Raw genomic sequence first — 18349 nt, forward strand, 5'->3', positions numbered from 1 at the left:
AAAAAAAAAAAAAAAGAAAACTATCAACAAAATGAAAAGACAACTTATAGAACAGGAGAAAACATTTTCAAAACTTACAGCTGACATATTCAAAATAAGTAAGGAACTCATACAACTTAATAGCACAAACACAAATAATCCCATTAAAATGGGTGAAAGACTTGAATAGATAGTTCTTCCAAAGAAGAGAGAAGACAAACTATGGCCAACAGGTACATGAAAAGTAGCTGAACATCACTAACCATCAAGGAAATGCAAATCAAAATCACAGTGAGATAACACGTAACACTTGTTAGAATGGCTATCATCAAAAAGACTAGAAATGAGAGTTGCCAAGACTATGGAGAAAAGGGAACCCCTGTACCCCATTGATGGGAATGCAGATTCATACAACCATTATGGAAAACAGTACAAAGCTTTCTCAGAAATTCTTAAATGGAGCTACTATATGATCCAGCAATCCCATCCCTGGATATATATCCAAAAGAAATGAAATCAGTATCTCAAAGAGATAGCTACACTCTCATGTTCACTGTAGCATTACTCACAAGAGCCAAGATAAGGAAAGAATCTAAGTATCCATCAACAGATGAATGGATAAAGGAAATATGTGTCTCTGTGTGTGCATATACTATATATATATGATACATATATATCATATATATCATAAATATTATTTAATCATAAAAAAATTATTGAATCATAAAAATAAGGAAATCCTGCCATTTGTGACAATATGGATGAACCTGGAGGGCATTATGCTAAGTGAAACAAGCTGGACACAGAAAGACAAATACTGTATGATCTCACTTATACGTAAAATCTAAAAAAGGTGAACTCATAGAAGCAAACTAGAATGGTAGTTATCAGGAGCTAGAGGGTAGAGAAATGAGGAGGTGTTGTCTACGGCCATACCACCCTGAACGTACCTGATCTCGTCTGATCTTGGAAGCTAAGCAGGGTCGGGCCTGGTTAGTACTTGGATGGGAGAAATGAGGAGGTGTTGATCAAAGGTTACAAACTTTCAGTTTTGAGTAAATTCTGAGGATCTAATGTATAGAATAGTGACTATACTTAATAATACTGTATTATATATTTGAAATTTGCTAAGAGAGCATATTTTAAAAGCGCTCTCATCACAAAAAAATAAAATAATAACTATGTGAGGTGATAAATGTGTTAACTAGCTTGACTGTGGTAACCATTTTGCAATGTATACATAAATCATCATGTAAACCTTAAATATATACAATTTTTATTTGTTAATTATATCTCAATAAAGTTGGGAAATAAGTAAAAAATGCATACTGCAAACTCTAGGGCAATCACCTGAAAAAACTGAAGAAATACAACTGATATGCTTAAAGGGGCAAGAAAAATGAATTATATATAATGTTCAATTAAAACCAGAGAAGGTAGGAAAAGAGGTGAGAAAAGGCAAAAAACAAACAAAACAAATAAAAACTATACAAATAACCTCCTTGTTGGACTTGGGAACTGTGGAAGCAGTTTAAAAGGAAAATATCAGTAATGAACTAAAATGAAAAGAAACAATGATCCAGAATGAAACAAAGAAAAATATGAAAAGAAAAATGGCCATTACTAAAACAGATAATAAATCAAAGTAGAGGAAAGCCATCAGCCTCCTCTACCCAAAGATAACTTTATTTTTTCTCATAAACCTACAGATAAAGCCTAAGATATAAGAGGCCATGATAACAAGAAGATTAAAAGTAAACAAATAGAAAATGTGGGATTGTCACAAACAGGGGAGTTTAGAATATTAATGAATAACATTACTCTTGATAGTTCCTGCTCTGTTTTATAACTCTGAATACATGTAACAGCTTCACCTTTGATTTTCAGGTATTAAATAGAAAATTATTTCCACCTTTCCAGTGAAGAAAAAAAGCCAACTATCAAATGTGAATTGGTTATAATCGGAGTCCATAATCTCACAAATAGTATTTTCCTACTTATTCAAAAGTAACTATAAGATACTGGATTTTCTTCCTCTCTTTAGCTTAAAAATGTGATTTTGTTTTAGACATACTCTACATGAAATATTCATTATAAGGATATCATGTTGAATACACCCAATATATAGAAAGAGAACATAACTTAGTCTTGGGGAGCCTGGGGAGCTCCATCAGTTTAGCATCTGACTCTTGATTTTGGCTCAGGTCATGATCTCATGGTTCGTGAGATCCATGTTGACATATTGACAGTGAGGATTCTCTCCCTCCCTCTCTCTCTGCCTTTACCCCACTCGCACATGTGTGTGTATACACGCTCTTCACTCACTCTCAAAATAAATAAACTTTAAAAACAAAAAACATCTTAAAGTCTCAAGACTAGGCTGTACCTGTTTTCATTAGTCATCATATGAATTGGACCCAGTTAATTTCACTGCTCAAAAGTCACAGTTCCAATAACTCACAGAGTTGACAGCTCAGAGATTATAAATACGAAAGTGTTTTGAAACCTACAAACTGCCATATAAATCTTAGAAATAAATCAGAGAAATGGACAATAAATATCTATATCAATCCTAATACTCGCCCCTATGGGTGACTATCACTGCTAAATTATCTCCTAGGAAGCCCGATGCTAATAGAAGAAAAATACCAGATAAATTAAGATTTTTACATTGTGGTCTTATATTTTACTCTTCCTCTGAACTGTCAATTTTCTAAGAATTTGAGGATTTTCAGTAGTAAAATAAAACAGGGTTTAAGCGTCCGACTTCAGCCAGGTCACGATCTCGCGGTCCGTGAGTTCGAGCCCCGCGTCAGGCTCTGGGCTGATGGCTCGGAGCCTGGAGCCTGTTTCCGATTCTGTGTCTCCCTCTCTCTCTGCCCCTCCCCCGTTCATGCTCTGTCTCTCTCTGTCCCAAAAATAAATAAAAAACGTTGAAAAAAAAAAAAATTTTAAAAAAACAGGGTAAATACACTAAATACATGAACTGATGAAGGTATAAATGACATGTTGAACTCTAGGGGATTATTACATCATTGGTAATTTATTACATGTGAACCCTGTAGAGCTTTCTACTATGTTCTTATTTAAGCAAAGTAAGAAAAGTATAAAAATTTTCTTTAACCTTTTTCAACTGTGATTCCATTTTCAGACACTCCTCCTTCTTCTGTTCTAAAGCAATCTCCAGTGTCTTAAGTCGTGAATCCTTTTTCAGTCCTGAGGAAGCCAGGGAAGAAGCATGCTCTTTCAGATCCAAAAGTGAAGCCTAAAAAAAGCAATACACATCTAGAATAAATACTAATTACAAACAAAATGGAAATAAAATTTTTTTAATTTATTATCTTGGTGGCTTATATTTTCTGTTCATTATTATATACTGAAGTTTCCATTTCAAGAACATTCATGGAATATAAAACAATGTTAGCCTCAGCTTTCAAGTCCCAACTAAAATAAGTTGAATTCCCAAGAAATACCAATTGAATTGTGATTTAAGAGTTCTATCGGGGTGCCTGGGTGGGTCAGTAGGATGGGCCTCTGACTTCAGCTCAGGTCATGATCTCACATGGGTTCGAGCCCTGTGTTGGGCTCAGTGCTGACGGCTCAGAGCCTGGAGCCTGCTTCGGATTCTGTGTCTCCCCCTCTCTCTGCCCCTCCCCCACTCATGCTCTGTCTGTCTCTCTCTCTCTCTCTCTCTCTCTCTCTCTCTCTCTCTCGGATTCTGTGTCTCCCCCTCTCTCTGCCCCTCCCCCACTCATGCTCTGTCTCTCTCTCTCTCTCTCTCTCTCTCTCTCTCTCTCTCCTTCAAAAAAAATAATAAACATTCAAAAAAAAATTAAAAGAGGGGCGCCTGGGTGGCTCAGTTGGTTGAGCGTCAGACTTCAGCTCAGGTCATGATCTCACAGTTTGTGGGCTTGAGCCCCACGTCGGGCTCTGTGCTGACAGCTCAGAGCTTGGTGCCTGCTTCAGATTCTGTGTCTCCCTCTCTCTCTCTGCCTCTCCCCCTGCTTGCACTCTCTCTCTCTCTCTCCCCCTCTCAAAAATAAACATTAAAAAAAATTTTTTTAATTTAAAAGAGTTCTATCAATACATATCCATTCCCACAAAATAAATGGAAGGAGATTGAGCTTTGTGAATAAAGTAGTCACTAGTAGTAGGAGTCACTACTAGTTACTGTGGTAGCTACACCAACATAAATATAAAACACTTTTCCCTTTTAGAAGGGAAGTTCCACTAGAAATAAAAATTACCATAAATTTTTTATGGTAAATTTATTTTTGGGATAGAGAGAGAGAGAGAACGAGTGGGAGAGGGACAGAGAGAGATGGAGACACAGAATCTGAAGCAGGCTCCACGCTCTGAGCTGTCAGCACAGAGCCCAATGCAGGGCTCAAACCCACAAACAACGAGATCATGACCTGAGCCGAAGTCAAACACTTAATTGACTGAGCCACCCAGGCACCCCACCATAAATTTTCTTAAAAGATATAAGAAAGAAAACCCAAGAATGTTTCTAAAGCTCATGTATTATTACATGATCATAAGGCATTAGGTATTTCTACTATTTAGGTCACATTAACAGGATCCTCCCAAAGCAAGGCTACTAAGTCACCCAACTGGTCAGCAATCACTTAAGATTTCTCTGCCAATATTGAGGTACCTAAGAGGTACCATAGGGGTGCCTGGTGGTTCAGTCACTTGGCCATCTGACTCTTGATTTCAGCTTAGGTCATGATCCCAGGGTTGTGGGATTGAGCCCTGTATCAGACTCCATGTTAAGTGTAGACCCTGATTAAGATTTTCTCCCTCTCTCCCTCTGCCCGTCTCTCCAACTCCTGTGCTCTAAAATAAAATTAAAAATTAAAAAAAAAATTTTTAAGAGCTATTGTAAATAAGTTGTCCTCCATTTGCATATTCTTTTCATCTATCACCTTTCTTACCATTAGCACAGTATTTTTCCATGTGTAACTGCTTCAGTTTTTTAGAATCTATAAAAATGTCATTAACAAGTAAGAAACCAACTCATAACATATTGAAAGAGAGAAGACTTAGGAAATGAATGATCCAATCTACTACACCTCTGCAAAGCTTTCCAAAATACTCCTTAAGGTCTTCTGAAAAGGCATACTATAAGAATATTAAGAAAACCTTTTCTCAAATACATTTTTATATGCATTACATAAAGACCATCAACATATACATACAATGCACCAACTAAACAAATCATTCTATTTTGGTGATCTTAACCTCTTTTTCTGAGAGGTCGCCTTGCAATAAGCTGACTTTTTCTTTCAAGTCTTTAAGATCTTTTTTGTAGTTATCAATTTCCTCTTGCTTCTCTCGCTCATCTCTGTCCCGCTGTTCCTTTAAGCGTTCAATTGTCCGCTCCTGATAAGAGAGCACATCAATACATAAGAAAATTCCTTTCCTACTTATATCATATGAGTGTAATTCAGCTTTTAGCTGATAAAATTTCACACTCCCATGCTTCATTCAAAAGACAGTGGTAAGTTGTTAATAATTTACTTTTTAAAGAAGTCATACCTCCTACTCATCTTGCTATAACAAAGATGTGGCTTTGGTCTTTTGACTCCCCTGGGTTTCTGTTCCTATAATCTCAAATAGTATTAGAATCCCCTAAAGTATTCTTTTGGAAAAACCCATTTAACTCCCAAGTATCCAAAAACTTTACGCACGGGCACATGCATGCGCGCGTGCGCGCACACACACACCCCTACCTTAAGGGCAATAGTCAACAAATACTCCTTTTTTATATGTAATTCACATGTTGCCCATAAGGCAATGGAAACAACTCACAATTCACACACCAAAAAAGGAGGAGATTGGGGAGATTATGACATACTGAGCTTAAAGCATAAAAAAGCAGGGTAAAAGAGAGGAGCTGTTAAAACTTCTGTCAACAGATACTTAGGAAGTCTAAAAGTTGAAGCAATTTAAGCATATTTCTGGGTATTATTTCTGAATTTATTCAGGGATCAAGCCTTGATCCCTGGCATACAGTCTGAAGCATTCTGAGTCCAAGACGCTTAAAAAACAGTGACCTTATTCCTTTAAAAAAAAAAAAAATCCAATTAAAACGCCCCACCAAGATTCCTTAAACCTCCTTCCAAGACATAAACACTTGTCCGGCTGGGCCACTTATTTACTTAGTCAACCATTCCTGAAAGATTAGGTTTGCTCATAAACACAAAATGCAGTAGCAAGGCCAAGACTAGAAAAATAGCAAGTATGTATTAACACATTAATACTAAATGTATTAACGTATTAATACTAAATGTATTAATACTAAAATCCATGACTATATTAGGTACCAGTGTGGTATAGTAAAAGAGAACTAATAATATAGTGCTTCCTGATGGTCAATGTCTAATATTCTACATCCCCAAATTCTAGTTGATGAGATAAATAAAAAGAACTTTTCTTTTTTTTCAGAAGATAGTAAATGGGGAAAATATGGCTTACTGTTTACAAAGTTCAGCCACTGCCCTCTACTGTGGAATCCATCTTGCCTAACAAGAGATGCTTAAGTTGACAAAAACAGAGTGGATTTTCTTTCCCCTATACTATCTATGTCAGCAATAGTACAGAAAGTTCTTTTCTCTTTTGCCCCAAGGGACATCTTCTGCCTTTTATATCCAAGTCTCACTACTAGAGAAAATTTTACATTAATGAGAAAGCAGAGGAAATGTGTCTATGAAGAGTCCAAACCAGTCACTCACTTTCTCTGCAAGGGCCTCTTCCAAAGTTGTCAAGGCAGTGTCAGTGTTGGTAGTGTCAGCCTGCAAGGATTTGACTCGTTCTTTCAAGCTGCTCATTTGCTTTTCCTTATCTCTAAGTTGCTCTTGAAGATTTTCAATCTGAGCGGGGGGGAGGAAATTAAGAGAAATATAGTCACAATAAAAATAATTTTAAATTGAAAACAGGTAGATCAGGGTTATCTCTGAGTGTGTTCCATAGAAATAATTTAATCCTAAGGGTTTCAAAACTGCATGCAAAATTTTAAAGTTAGAATTTATATCCAGAACAGAGAAAAGATGCACATACACATATATATAAGTCTCTAAAGAAATAAGGAAAGTAGCTAGAGAGAAAATACCCAAGATATAGAGATGGGATGGAGAGAGGAATTATAGAGAGGAAAGACATGAGAAATTGGATTACTTCAATAATGACATTGTAAATCACAGTGAATTGAGGATTAGAACAAGCCAGTAAGACAGACAAATTAGCTGTATAAAGAAAAACTGTTCTTAAACACTAGTGTTAAGATATAATCTTAGATCTTCTTTTATCCAAACAGGAAGCATTTTCAATGAAATTCCTTATTGAAATTATTCATTCCTTCATATACATTATGGAGCTGAACCCATGCTATGGATGGCTCTGTGTGTGATCTATACTAGACAGATTTTATTCTAACAGAGGACAACCATTAGGTGTTTTTAAACAAAGAAATGGTCTGGTCAGTTCTGTCTTTTAGATAGATAATTCTGATGGCTATGGAGAAATAACTTAAGGGGACTTACATGGAAAACAATTAGAGCTTATCAATTCAGGTAAAAGATTTTCAAGACCAGATGAGCTAAGAGAGATGGAAAGGAGGGAGTAGGTTTGAGAAACATGGAGATAGCATGTTATCATAGGAAACTCAAGTACCCATAATGAAAGATACTGAGTAAAAAAATAAAGGGATTGTAGAGAGATAGCCTTTTTAAAAAAAAATTTTTTAATGTTTATTTTTGAGAAAGAGAGTGAGTGTGGGAGGGGCAGAGGGAGCCTGCCTGAACCCACAAACCATGAGATCAAGATCTGAGCCAAAGTGAGATGTTTAACCGACTGAGCCACCCCGGCGCCCCAAGAGACAGCCTTAATAAACTAAAAGAAATAATAAGGCAATTACTGTAGAACTCACAAATTTCATTCATTCATTCAACACATACTTGAGCTACTGCTATAGGCCAGAAACTTTTCTAGGTGTTGAGAATATAGAAGTAATAAAAACAACAAAAATCCCTATCCTCAAAGAGATTACATCCTAATGCAGTAGACAATGAATGAATGAAATAAATATAGAATGTAGGATGGCAATAAGTTCTAGAGAGAAAAATCAAGCTGCAGAATATGATTAGTCTCTTGAGCTAATACTAGAACTAGCTGGTTTACTTTACATGGCTTTCAAAAAGCAACATAAAAGTTATCTCCTTTGAGGGGCGCCTGGGTGGCTCAGTCGGTTGAGCGTCCGACTTCAGCTCAGGTCACGATCTCGCGGTCCGTGAATTCGAGCCCCGCGTCGGGCTCTGGGCTGATGGCTCAGAGCCTGGAGCCTGCTTCCAATTCTGTGTCTCCCTCTCTCTGCCCCTCCCCCGTTCATGCTCTGTCTCTCTCTGTCCCAAAAATAAATAAACGTTAAAAAAAAAAAAAAAGTTATCTCCTTTGAAAAGATTTCCTTGCTTTTACCTCCATGAGAATAAAATGCTCTTTGTATTTTATTACACATATACATGTTATATATACATACACATACACACATGTTCTCCATTCTTTCATATATCTATATGTTTGCCACATTTATCTCTATTCTCCCATCTGTATATACACATTGTAACACTAACCCCTGACCATATTATAATTCTTTGTTTGATACACGTCTTCACAAGTAGACTGGATCCTACACCTCCACCCCAATTTTCTATCATCATATCTGGCACACGTTAGGTCTATTATAAATATTGGTTCATTAATCAGTAAATGAATAATATATAAGCTCACACTTTTAGAGACTGTATTTAGGCATACACATAAACTCCTGCCAAGAAAGTAACTATAAAAGAAGCCTAGATACAATGTTCAGATAACTTTCTGCAGTAATCAATTTAATATAAGCTCTTTAAGGAACTTCCTCATTCTACAGGGGAAGAAAAAATCAAGTCCTTCTCTAAAGTCAATGAGAATTCCACAAGCAGAATAAATAAGCTATGCAAAAACATCTGGTAAATAAGGTACCCTAAATACTGTGTAAGGCTTAGATTTTTATTCATTTTTTTTTTTAAGGTAGGTAGGTAGGTTGGTTGGTTTGGTTTGTATTGTTGTTTATTTAGAGTGGGAGGGGAGGGGGAGAGAGAGAGGGACGGAGGGAGGGAGAGATAGAGAGAGAGAGAGAGAGAGAGAGAGAGCGAGCACGCGCACAGAGCAGAGGCAGAGAGGGAGGGGGAGAGAATCCCAAGCAGGTACCATGTTGTCAGACCACAGCCCAACGCAGGGCTCAATCTCACAAACCATGAGATCACGACCTGAGCCAAAATCAAGAGACGGACATTTAGCTGACTGAGCCAACCAGGTGCCCCTAGATTTTTATTCTTTAACAAAGAAACAACCATACAGGTAAACCACTGAAATGCTTGAAATGGGTTCCAGTCTTTTCAATGACATTAAAAGTTGAAAACCTACTATCAGAAAAAGACCACCACAAATGAAAACCATTAGTCTACCTTAAATCAGACACTATTATTAGAATCTCATATGGATCACCACTTAGGTATACTCACAACCACTAAAGAGAATTTTGGCACTCAAAAATATAATACTCCATATGCAATGGAGAATGCAATGCCCTGCTTTTACATGTTTAACCAGCTATGCATGTCATTCTGGTTGTTAACATACAAACCTTATTAAACAAAGAAAAGATATGACCATGCTATTAATCAGACTTTCTTGTCAAGAAAAAGCATACAAGAGCCATTATTTAAAATGAAATTTCACAGAAACAACCAAGTTTTACATACAAGAAAATAGAGATTTGTTTTAGGAGACCACCTAATATACAAATAGCCCTTACAAGCATCATAAGGATATCTTTCTTTCTCCCCTATCATCAGCATCTAAGAAAGAAATTAAGAAGTTAAACTGCTAACAATACCACTCCTATAATTTATACATAGTAAAACTATTAAAGGAATCCATTATTCTTTGCTGGCAAAAACGTTTCATAATATACTCAGGTGCAGAAGTTGCTAAACTTGGTAAAATCCCCATTAACACGTTCTCCGTAAGCTACTTTCTTTTTCAATTACCCAGCTGTCTAAACAGATTGTTGAGTTGGAGGAGAGGAAAAGAATGGCTATTCACTTCTAAGGAGGCGGAATAAACATTCCATACTGAAAAGAACTGACAAAATGAAGGACGATGGACAGTAAAATTGCCTCCTTTGGGCAAGCTGCCATCAGCGAGGAAGAGTTGAAAAAGACATAGATATGTGCAAACTAGCCACATAAGCACTGAATAAACCCAAAAGATGCTGTGTGTGGTATCTGGGAGGAGGAGTATGTACAAAAATACTTCTCTTTTAGTTTACCTAGCAACACGATGGATAACATGAAATGTACTAAAAGCTGCTGTTACACACCCTCACTTTGGTGGTGATTCAAAATCGTGTTCTTACCTAATGTTGAAGATGTAAAAGCTGATCACCCGGATAGTCCCATTATCATGTATTTCAGTATTTATTTGGCAATTTCTATAAAATACACAGTTTCCTATTTCTATACTAAATTCAATTATCCACAGGATCTAAAATAAATGATTTACAAAAAGTTTGGAATACAGTCAAGGAAAAAACTAGAATACAACAGCCAAGAAAAAAACTAGATCAGCTGTGCACATAACTGAATATGAACAATATGGATATTTGGAATCATGTTAAGTAGAAAAATACTCCCCTAAATATACTCAGACTATCTACAAAAACAAAATAAAACAAGACATCTCCACTGTGTAGGAATAGAAACCACAGAATCCTTAAAATAACAAAATAATATAACAATAACAACAAAAATAATAATAAGGGATGCCTGGGCGGCTCAGTTGGTTACGCGTCTGACTCTTGATTTTGGGTCAGGTCATGATCTCACAGTTTGTGAGTTCGAGCCCTGTGTTGGGACCACGCTGACAGGGCTCCTCCCCTGCATGCACACGCTCTTGCTTGCTCTCTCTCTCTCAAAATAAATCAATAAGCTTAATAATAATACTAACGATAATAATTGTGGTGGTGGTGACAAGGAGGAGGTAGTGGTGATAAAAGGGACTACTAACGCTTAAAAAGAACATTGTATGTGAGGTACTGTTGTAAGAACTTTATATATAACAAAGATTTAAGCATCACCAGAAGACTATGAGATAACTACTAGGCAATGCAGCTCTAGAATCCTACTCTTAATCACCATGCTATAAATAATATGTTCTGTGATTAAAAAAAAAAATCAATCATACAAATGACTCAAGCCATCTTTACAGAAACTATCCCTTATTATTAAGTAGTGTTTACTAATAGACATGGTACATTATTACTGTGGTCACTTATACCAAAATCTTATCCCCTACTGAAGAAAAGCATGAATGGTGGAGATAGGAAACCATTGCAAATGCAAAAGTACATCTCCCATGTAAGGAACATATATCCAAATACAATACACTAAAGCTAGTGGGCAGAGGTAAAGACACTTGATAATCAGGACTTCAGTATCATCATACTACTAAAATAGTCAGTTTAGCCTGACTTCCAAGGGGTAGAAGGAAGCTAGTTTGGACTAGAAAGCACTTGACAATGAAATTGCAAAAAAAGATTTTCCTTCACTCACTTGTTTTTAATTACATTGAAAATTAATAAATGATTGTTGTAGAAAATTATGTATTTTATAATTCTATGGGCTTTTTTTCTACTTTCCACAAACCCTATCTGATATAGAAATAGATCATGAAGTACCTATTAGTGTATATTCAATTGCTGCATGAGTTTAAATTCTGTAGAGATCAAAGGAATTGCTGTTTATTCTATATATCTCTGTCCTTGATGACAAATAGGGAAGAGGGGGATCACTCAGGTTTATACATACAGTTTTTTACCATAAAGAACAATGAAGAATTCAAGATTTTTTTTTAAATAACTATTCACAAAAAGATGACATTGCCCTCTCTAATCATAGTATAGCTCTGTCAACTGTGCTGTAGAAAGAAAGAAAGAAAGAAAGAAAGAAAGAAAGAAAGAAAGAAAGATAAAAACCTAATTATTGTATTATACAGAACCTTTTTCTCCTCATACAATTTTTATTTTACAGAGAAAAAATGTATGAAATCAGAGAAAGACTAATGCCGAACGCATGCTACATGTGAATTCATCAATTCTGCATACCAGTTCCACATTGGCACAGATTTCTTCACATCTTTTGTTTTAATTTTATCAGCATTGCCAGTTGTCAGGAACTATCATGTTTCAATGTGAATGATTTATTCCTAGTCAAGTGGAACTGATTACTCTGCCTCTAAGGTTCTAATCACTGAGTAAAGGTAGAAGAGACTTCCTCTAGCATACAGTTCTAAGGACAAGGTATCCAAAAAAACACTTCTTGCAATCACCTAGCTACTTTAAACATCATTTAAAGAATGTTTTTGATGATGTCTCCACAGTTGTTCTAAGTAGTCATCAGCATCAATTTACTATGTAAATCAAATTATTCAGAAAGGCTCTGACCTTCACCTACTAGGTTAATAATACCTTTCAATATCAATGACAGAAGTACAGTTTACATGAATGATCATAATCAGGAGCAAAGAGGGATCTACAGTAATTAATAAAATATAAAAAGGAAAAATTCACTAAGTCCCCTAATTTCTAGGCAATTGTCTACTACCCTGTGATCTGGCAAGAAGTACCAACAAGCCCAAACTATACTGGCCTTTAACTTTTACTTGTCCAGGAATGTGTTTCTAGACACAACAAAATCATGAGCAATTCTAAGCAATGTTTTCAATTCAGTTTAGGTTGTGAAAAGCTTCCATATCTATATTGTTAATCACTGTTTATGGTCTTTAATAAGTCCAGCAAAGATTATGGATGGTAACCAATTATTTCTTTGGCTGAGTTTCCTTCTCAACTGTACTGTTCTCTCATCATGAGTTAGAGTAGATTATTGTAATGAAAAAATAGCTGGCTACATCATACTGGGAAAGTTACTTGATCTTTCTAATTATTTTATCTGTAAAACAAAAGAACACTAACATTCCTTCAATTCTAAAATACAACTATATTCTCAGGGGGAAGCTGAGAACATTTAAAAAGTAATAAATTTCATTAGAGTACTACTATATTTTATTTTAAAAACTGTTCAGTTCGAACTATACAGAAGGTGTAGCTATGATCTTTAGGAAAATACATTCAGAATTCACTGCTCCTGACAGATTTCATTAATTGCTGAGAGGGAAAATAAGTTTCCTGATAAACCTGCTCTGGGACAGATAATGGAACTAGGGACCTCTTGCATTAAAACAACTGGATAATATGGAACAAAAGCTGGGGAAACCAAAGGTCACTGCCAGTTAAGATCTGCTTGGTAGACAACTATATAAATGTCTCAAATACTTCTTTTTTATCTGGCAGGCATATATAAAAATTTGCCGGACCTTCCTGTGCTAAAATTGTTCAAAGAGGATCCATAAATGTACAACAGCAATCCTTCTGTTAATAGTGACACTGCGCTTAGGAACTCAATTCACATCATCCATACGAATGCTACCCCTTTAAGTTGTATAGTAACAATGGCTATCTAGATAAAACAGTCTTGGAGCACCTGGGGGGCTCAGTCAGTTGGGTGTCCAACTTCAGCTCAGGTTATGATCTTGCAGTTTGTGAGTTCAAGCCCCGCCCGCGTCAGGTTCTGTGTTGACAGCTTGGAGCAGGGAGCCTGCTTCAGATTCTGTGTCTCCCTCTCTCTCTGCTCCTCCTCTGCTTACACTTGCCCTCTTGTTCTCTCTCTCTGTCTCTCTCTCTGTCTCCAAAAATAAACATTAGAAATTTTTTTTAAAAAGTCTTACATCTAATAGTTCACTACATTTTAGTGATAAAAGAACTCAATATTTTTAAATAACTAATTAAAGCAAGCACACTAGGCTTAGTTTCAAAGAAAAAGCAATCATTCTGTGTTATTTATTAACAATAACAAAGTAGAGAAAAATCAAATACATAACAATAGGTGGCTAGCTAAGTTACATACAATCTATCCACTGAATGTAATATTATGCAACCATTACAATTCATATACTTAAGGATTAAGTGAAGATGTAGAAACCTGCTTTTCATATACTATTAAGGAAAAAGACAAGTTATCAAAAAGTATGTACAATATTACCCCAATTTGAAGGAGGGAAAAGTTTAGTTTTACATAGAATTTTCCTTGTTATAAGGTTTTCCATCTTTTTCAAATATTTAGAATACTTCCTTTCAATGATAATAATAAAAGCAATAATTTTTTAAACATTGTCCAAGAAAGAAATCTTAGGATTTGTGGAAGGAATATGATTAGGATTCTAACAACAGGAGTTCCCTTATCATATGTACTTATCAACTTGAGAAACCTCTAGGGGTTTCTGCAGGACGTGTGAGCAACTCTTTACTTAACCCACATCTTTCACAGGCTCATATTGTGTGGCAAACAAACCAAGCCATCAGAGATTTTGGCGGTTTTCTGCAAGGTCAAAAAAAAAAAGTGGGAGACAACTAATGAATTCAAAGAAACCTAGATTTCCAAAAAGCACTGGAAATATAAGGTCTGAAGGAATACTGATAAGATGCTTCACATATTTTGAGTCTAAATTAAAGTTCATCTCACTGAACTTTTTTTTTAATGTTTTTATTTTTGAGAGAGACAGAGACAGAGTGTGAGTGGGGAAGGGGAAGAGACAGAGGGAGACACAATCTGAAGCAGGCTCCAGGCTCTGAGCTGTCAGCACAGGGCCTGACACAGGGCTCGAACTCAATAACCATGAGATCATGACCTGAGCCGAAGTAACTGGGTGACTGAGCCACCCAGGCGCCCCTCACTAAACTTTTATTTTAGCCAAGCCTCCTTTCATGGCCTGTACGCTAACTTGTACTAATACTCAACCCTAATGTGACAAGGCTGGGTTTCCCAGGAAGCAGACCTTGAGATAGATTTTACTTGCACGAAGTTTATTAGAGGGTGCTCTTAAGATTAATACCAGTGGAAAGGAAGGTGGTAGGGAGAGAGCCTTATTGTGCAGAGGGAGAAATTCAGATGCCACAAAGTCCCAAAAGATTCAGATGACCCAATGAGGAACTCTGAATCTGGGATGATCTTTCAGAGTTGTCTCAAGTCAGGGCAATGGATTCAAACCCTTATATCCTCAGAGATAAATTTAGGACATCCATGGAAAGCGGTATGCCTTTATGCAAGGGAGGTCTCTTTAGCCCACAGGGGCTAACAACTAAGGACTATGTCAACAGTACTTCCAGCACCTGGGCGAATACATCCTTAGACCCTCAAGGGGAATATAGGTCACTCACCACAGTATCCACTATATCCAGCAGATATACTCTTTCTAGTTAAATTACAGTTAACATGAAATTGTAACTGACCTCAACTTCCCTTGTATTTGAACCACATACATAATTTTATGGTTTTGTAAAACCTAGAGGCCTTTGTATCTCAAACTTGTCTGTTTCATGGATGGTGGGCATTTTTAATCAAGAGTTCATGGATGACCTGGATGTATGATGTCCCCAAAAATGAGCTATGTGCATTTTTATATGGAGAGAACCCACGGCTTTCATCAGATTGTCAAAAGGGTAGGGGAAGTGTTAAAGCTCATTCATCAGTGGCATTCTTTTACCCAGAATGTTGTTTAAAATGAATACACACTTCACTTAAAATTCCTCACTTAGCTGCTTTATAAAAAATACTATGTTACTGGGGCACCTGGGTGAGTCAGTTGGGTGCCTGACTCTTGATTTCAGCTCAGCTCATGATCCCACAATTGTGGGACTGAGCCCCACATCAGGCTCTGCTGAGCATTGAGCCTACTTAGGATTGACTGATTCACTCATTCATTCAATCATATTCTCTCTCTCTCTCTCTCTCTCTCTCTCTCTCTCTCTCTCCCCCCTCCCCACCCCCCCCCTCCCCTGCACTTGTACACACATCTCTCTAAAAAGAAAAAAGAAAAAAAAAAAACAAAAAACCATGTTGCCAAATTTGTTGTATATAAAATAAGAGTCTGGCCTGGGTGACATGCAGGGAAAATAGATCCAAACAACGGTTCCTGGTGTATATGCAATGGAAACCTAAGGATCTTACCAGATTTAATAAATTTTCCTTGGTAGATTTGGATGAATTTTCTAATCCAAAAAACTCCTCTAGGAAAAAAAGGATTAGGAGAAAAAAGTAACCAGATCTGGCAAGTACAGGAAAACAAAGGACAAAACACATGTCTGATGCTTGAAGCTATTTTCTAGTTAGGGTGTACATATTGATATGGTAGAAAGAAGAAACAGCACAAAAAGCTACTCCATCGAAGTCTGATTTATTTAATAACTTCTTCAGGTGGTTAATTATTTCAACTTCTTAACTAAAGTTGACAGGTACCTGGGCATCTATCCAAACAGCCATTCCCACAGGTGAGAATGCAATGCAAGTTAATTCATGTCAAATTATAAGCAGTTCTTAAGCAGAAGAAAATATTGACTGTGCTTCAAAACTTTGATCAGGTATTTTTTTTAATCCTTTGTCCCTCTCTAGATACTTATCTATCTATCTATTTATTACTCTGACAAGTTCCTGCTACAAGGTCTCCTGAGAGACCTGTAAGAATAATCTTTATCATGATAGAGATCTGACCCTTTCCTATTTGCATGCTAACTACCACTTTCCAGTTTAAAATGTGTGCTCAGTCAAAACAAATCAGGGCACTCTGAACTAGAGCTTGTAAGACTCTGAGAGTATTTATATGGCACTCTATCAACAGCAAATGGACCCAGATAAACATAGATCTCCAAGTTATTCACTAAGTATTCAAACACAGTTAAAAGTCAAAGGAAACAGTATTTTAACAAAGGTCAAAATTACTTCTATATTTTACAAAGCACTACAGTATAAGCTCTTAAATAGCTCTTATTTATATTATATTGCAACACTTAAAAATAAAGCATTTATCCAAAGGCTGTATTCTCTCAGGTCCACTGCTACTGCCAACATGGTAATTTTGGTAGAATAAGTTTCCACAATTCTCCAGATGAGGACAAGGCTATTTAAAATCACATCCATCCCTATCCTAGGAATGCAAGGTTGGTTCAAACATACAAAAATCAATCAATATAATGTACCATATGAACAGAATAAAGAACAAAAATCACACAATCACCTCAATAAATACAGAAAAAGCATTTTACAAAGTACAACACTTTTTGGGGCACCTGGGTGGCTCAGTCGGTTAAGCGTCCAATTTCGGCTCAGGTCATGATCTCGCAGTCCGTGGGTTCAAGCCCCGCGTCGGGCTCTGTGCTGACAGCTCAGAGCCTGGAGCCTGTTTCAGATTCTGTGTCTCCCTCTCTCTCTGCCCCTCCCCCACTTGCACTCTGTCTCTCTCTGTCTCAAAAATAAATAAACATTAAAAAAAAAAAGTACAACACTTTTTCATGATAAAAACACACAATAAACTAGGAACAAAAGGAAACTTCCTCAACATGATAAAGGGCATCTATGAAAAAATCCGAAGTTAACATCATACTTAATGATGAAAAATGAAAACCTTTCTCCTAAGGTAAAGAACAATTCAAGGATACAGGCTTCACTACCTCTATTCATCATCGTACTGAACAACTTGGGAATAGCAATTAGGAAAGAAAAAATAAAAGGCAGCTACATTGGAAAGGAAGAAGTATAGCCATCTCTTTGCAGGTGGCATAATCTTACATACAGACAATACTAAAAAAACCACTAAAACACTGTTAGAGCTAATAAACAAGTTTAGCAAAATTGCAAAAGGCAAAATCAATATACAAAGGTCAGTTGTGTATCTGCACACTAAAAATTAATAATCTGCAAATGAAATGAAAACAATTCCATTGGTAATGGCATCAAAAAGAAAAAAATATTTAGGAATAAATTTAAAGAAGTTCAAGACTTATAAATTGAAAACCACAGAACACTGATAAAGGAAATTAAAGACAACCTTGAGAAGTTGAAAGATACTCCATGTTCATCAACTGAAAAACTTGATATTGTCTGGCAATACTCTCCAAATTGATGAGCAGATTCAACACAGTCCCTACCAAATTTCCAAATTTCTTTTTTACAGAAATGGACACACTGATCTCAAAATTCATATGGAATTAAAAGGGACCCCCAAAAGCAAAAAACAATCTTGAAAAGGGACAAAGGTAGAAGATTCACAATTCCCAATATCAAAACCTACTAAAAATCTATAGTAATCAGGGGTGCCTGAGTAGCTTCATCAGTTAAGTATCCAACTTTGGCTCAGGTAATGATTTCATAGTTCGTGAATT

General features: G+C 36.4%; 1 protein-coding gene across 5 annotated transcripts in view; it reads right to left on the reverse strand.

Annotated features, from left to right (window-relative positions):
- Positions 1–18349, reverse strand: part of ERC1 (ELKS/RAB6-interacting/CAST family member 1) — a 511095-nt gene that overhangs the window by 329595 nt on the left and 163151 nt on the right. For 4 of the 5 annotated variants that reach the window (XM_049627029.1, XM_049627031.1, XM_049627028.1 and 1 more), the window contains 3 exons: positions 6717–6854; positions 5224–5364; positions 3104–3244 (listed from right to left, as the gene is read on the reverse strand). In XM_049627029.1, the coding sequence (XP_049482986.1) occupies positions 3104–3244; positions 5224–5364; positions 6717–6854 (420 nt within the window). The remainder of the gene's footprint in view (positions 1–3103; positions 3245–5223; positions 5365–6716; positions 6855–18349) is intronic. The other variant, XM_049627032.1, reaches the window with a different exon arrangement.

The sequence above is a fragment of the Panthera uncia genome, chromosome B4, assembly GCF_023721935.1.
Source record: "Panthera uncia isolate 11264 chromosome B4, Puncia_PCG_1.0, whole genome shotgun sequence".
NCBI lineage: Eukaryota > Metazoa > Chordata > Mammalia > Carnivora > Felidae > Panthera > Panthera uncia.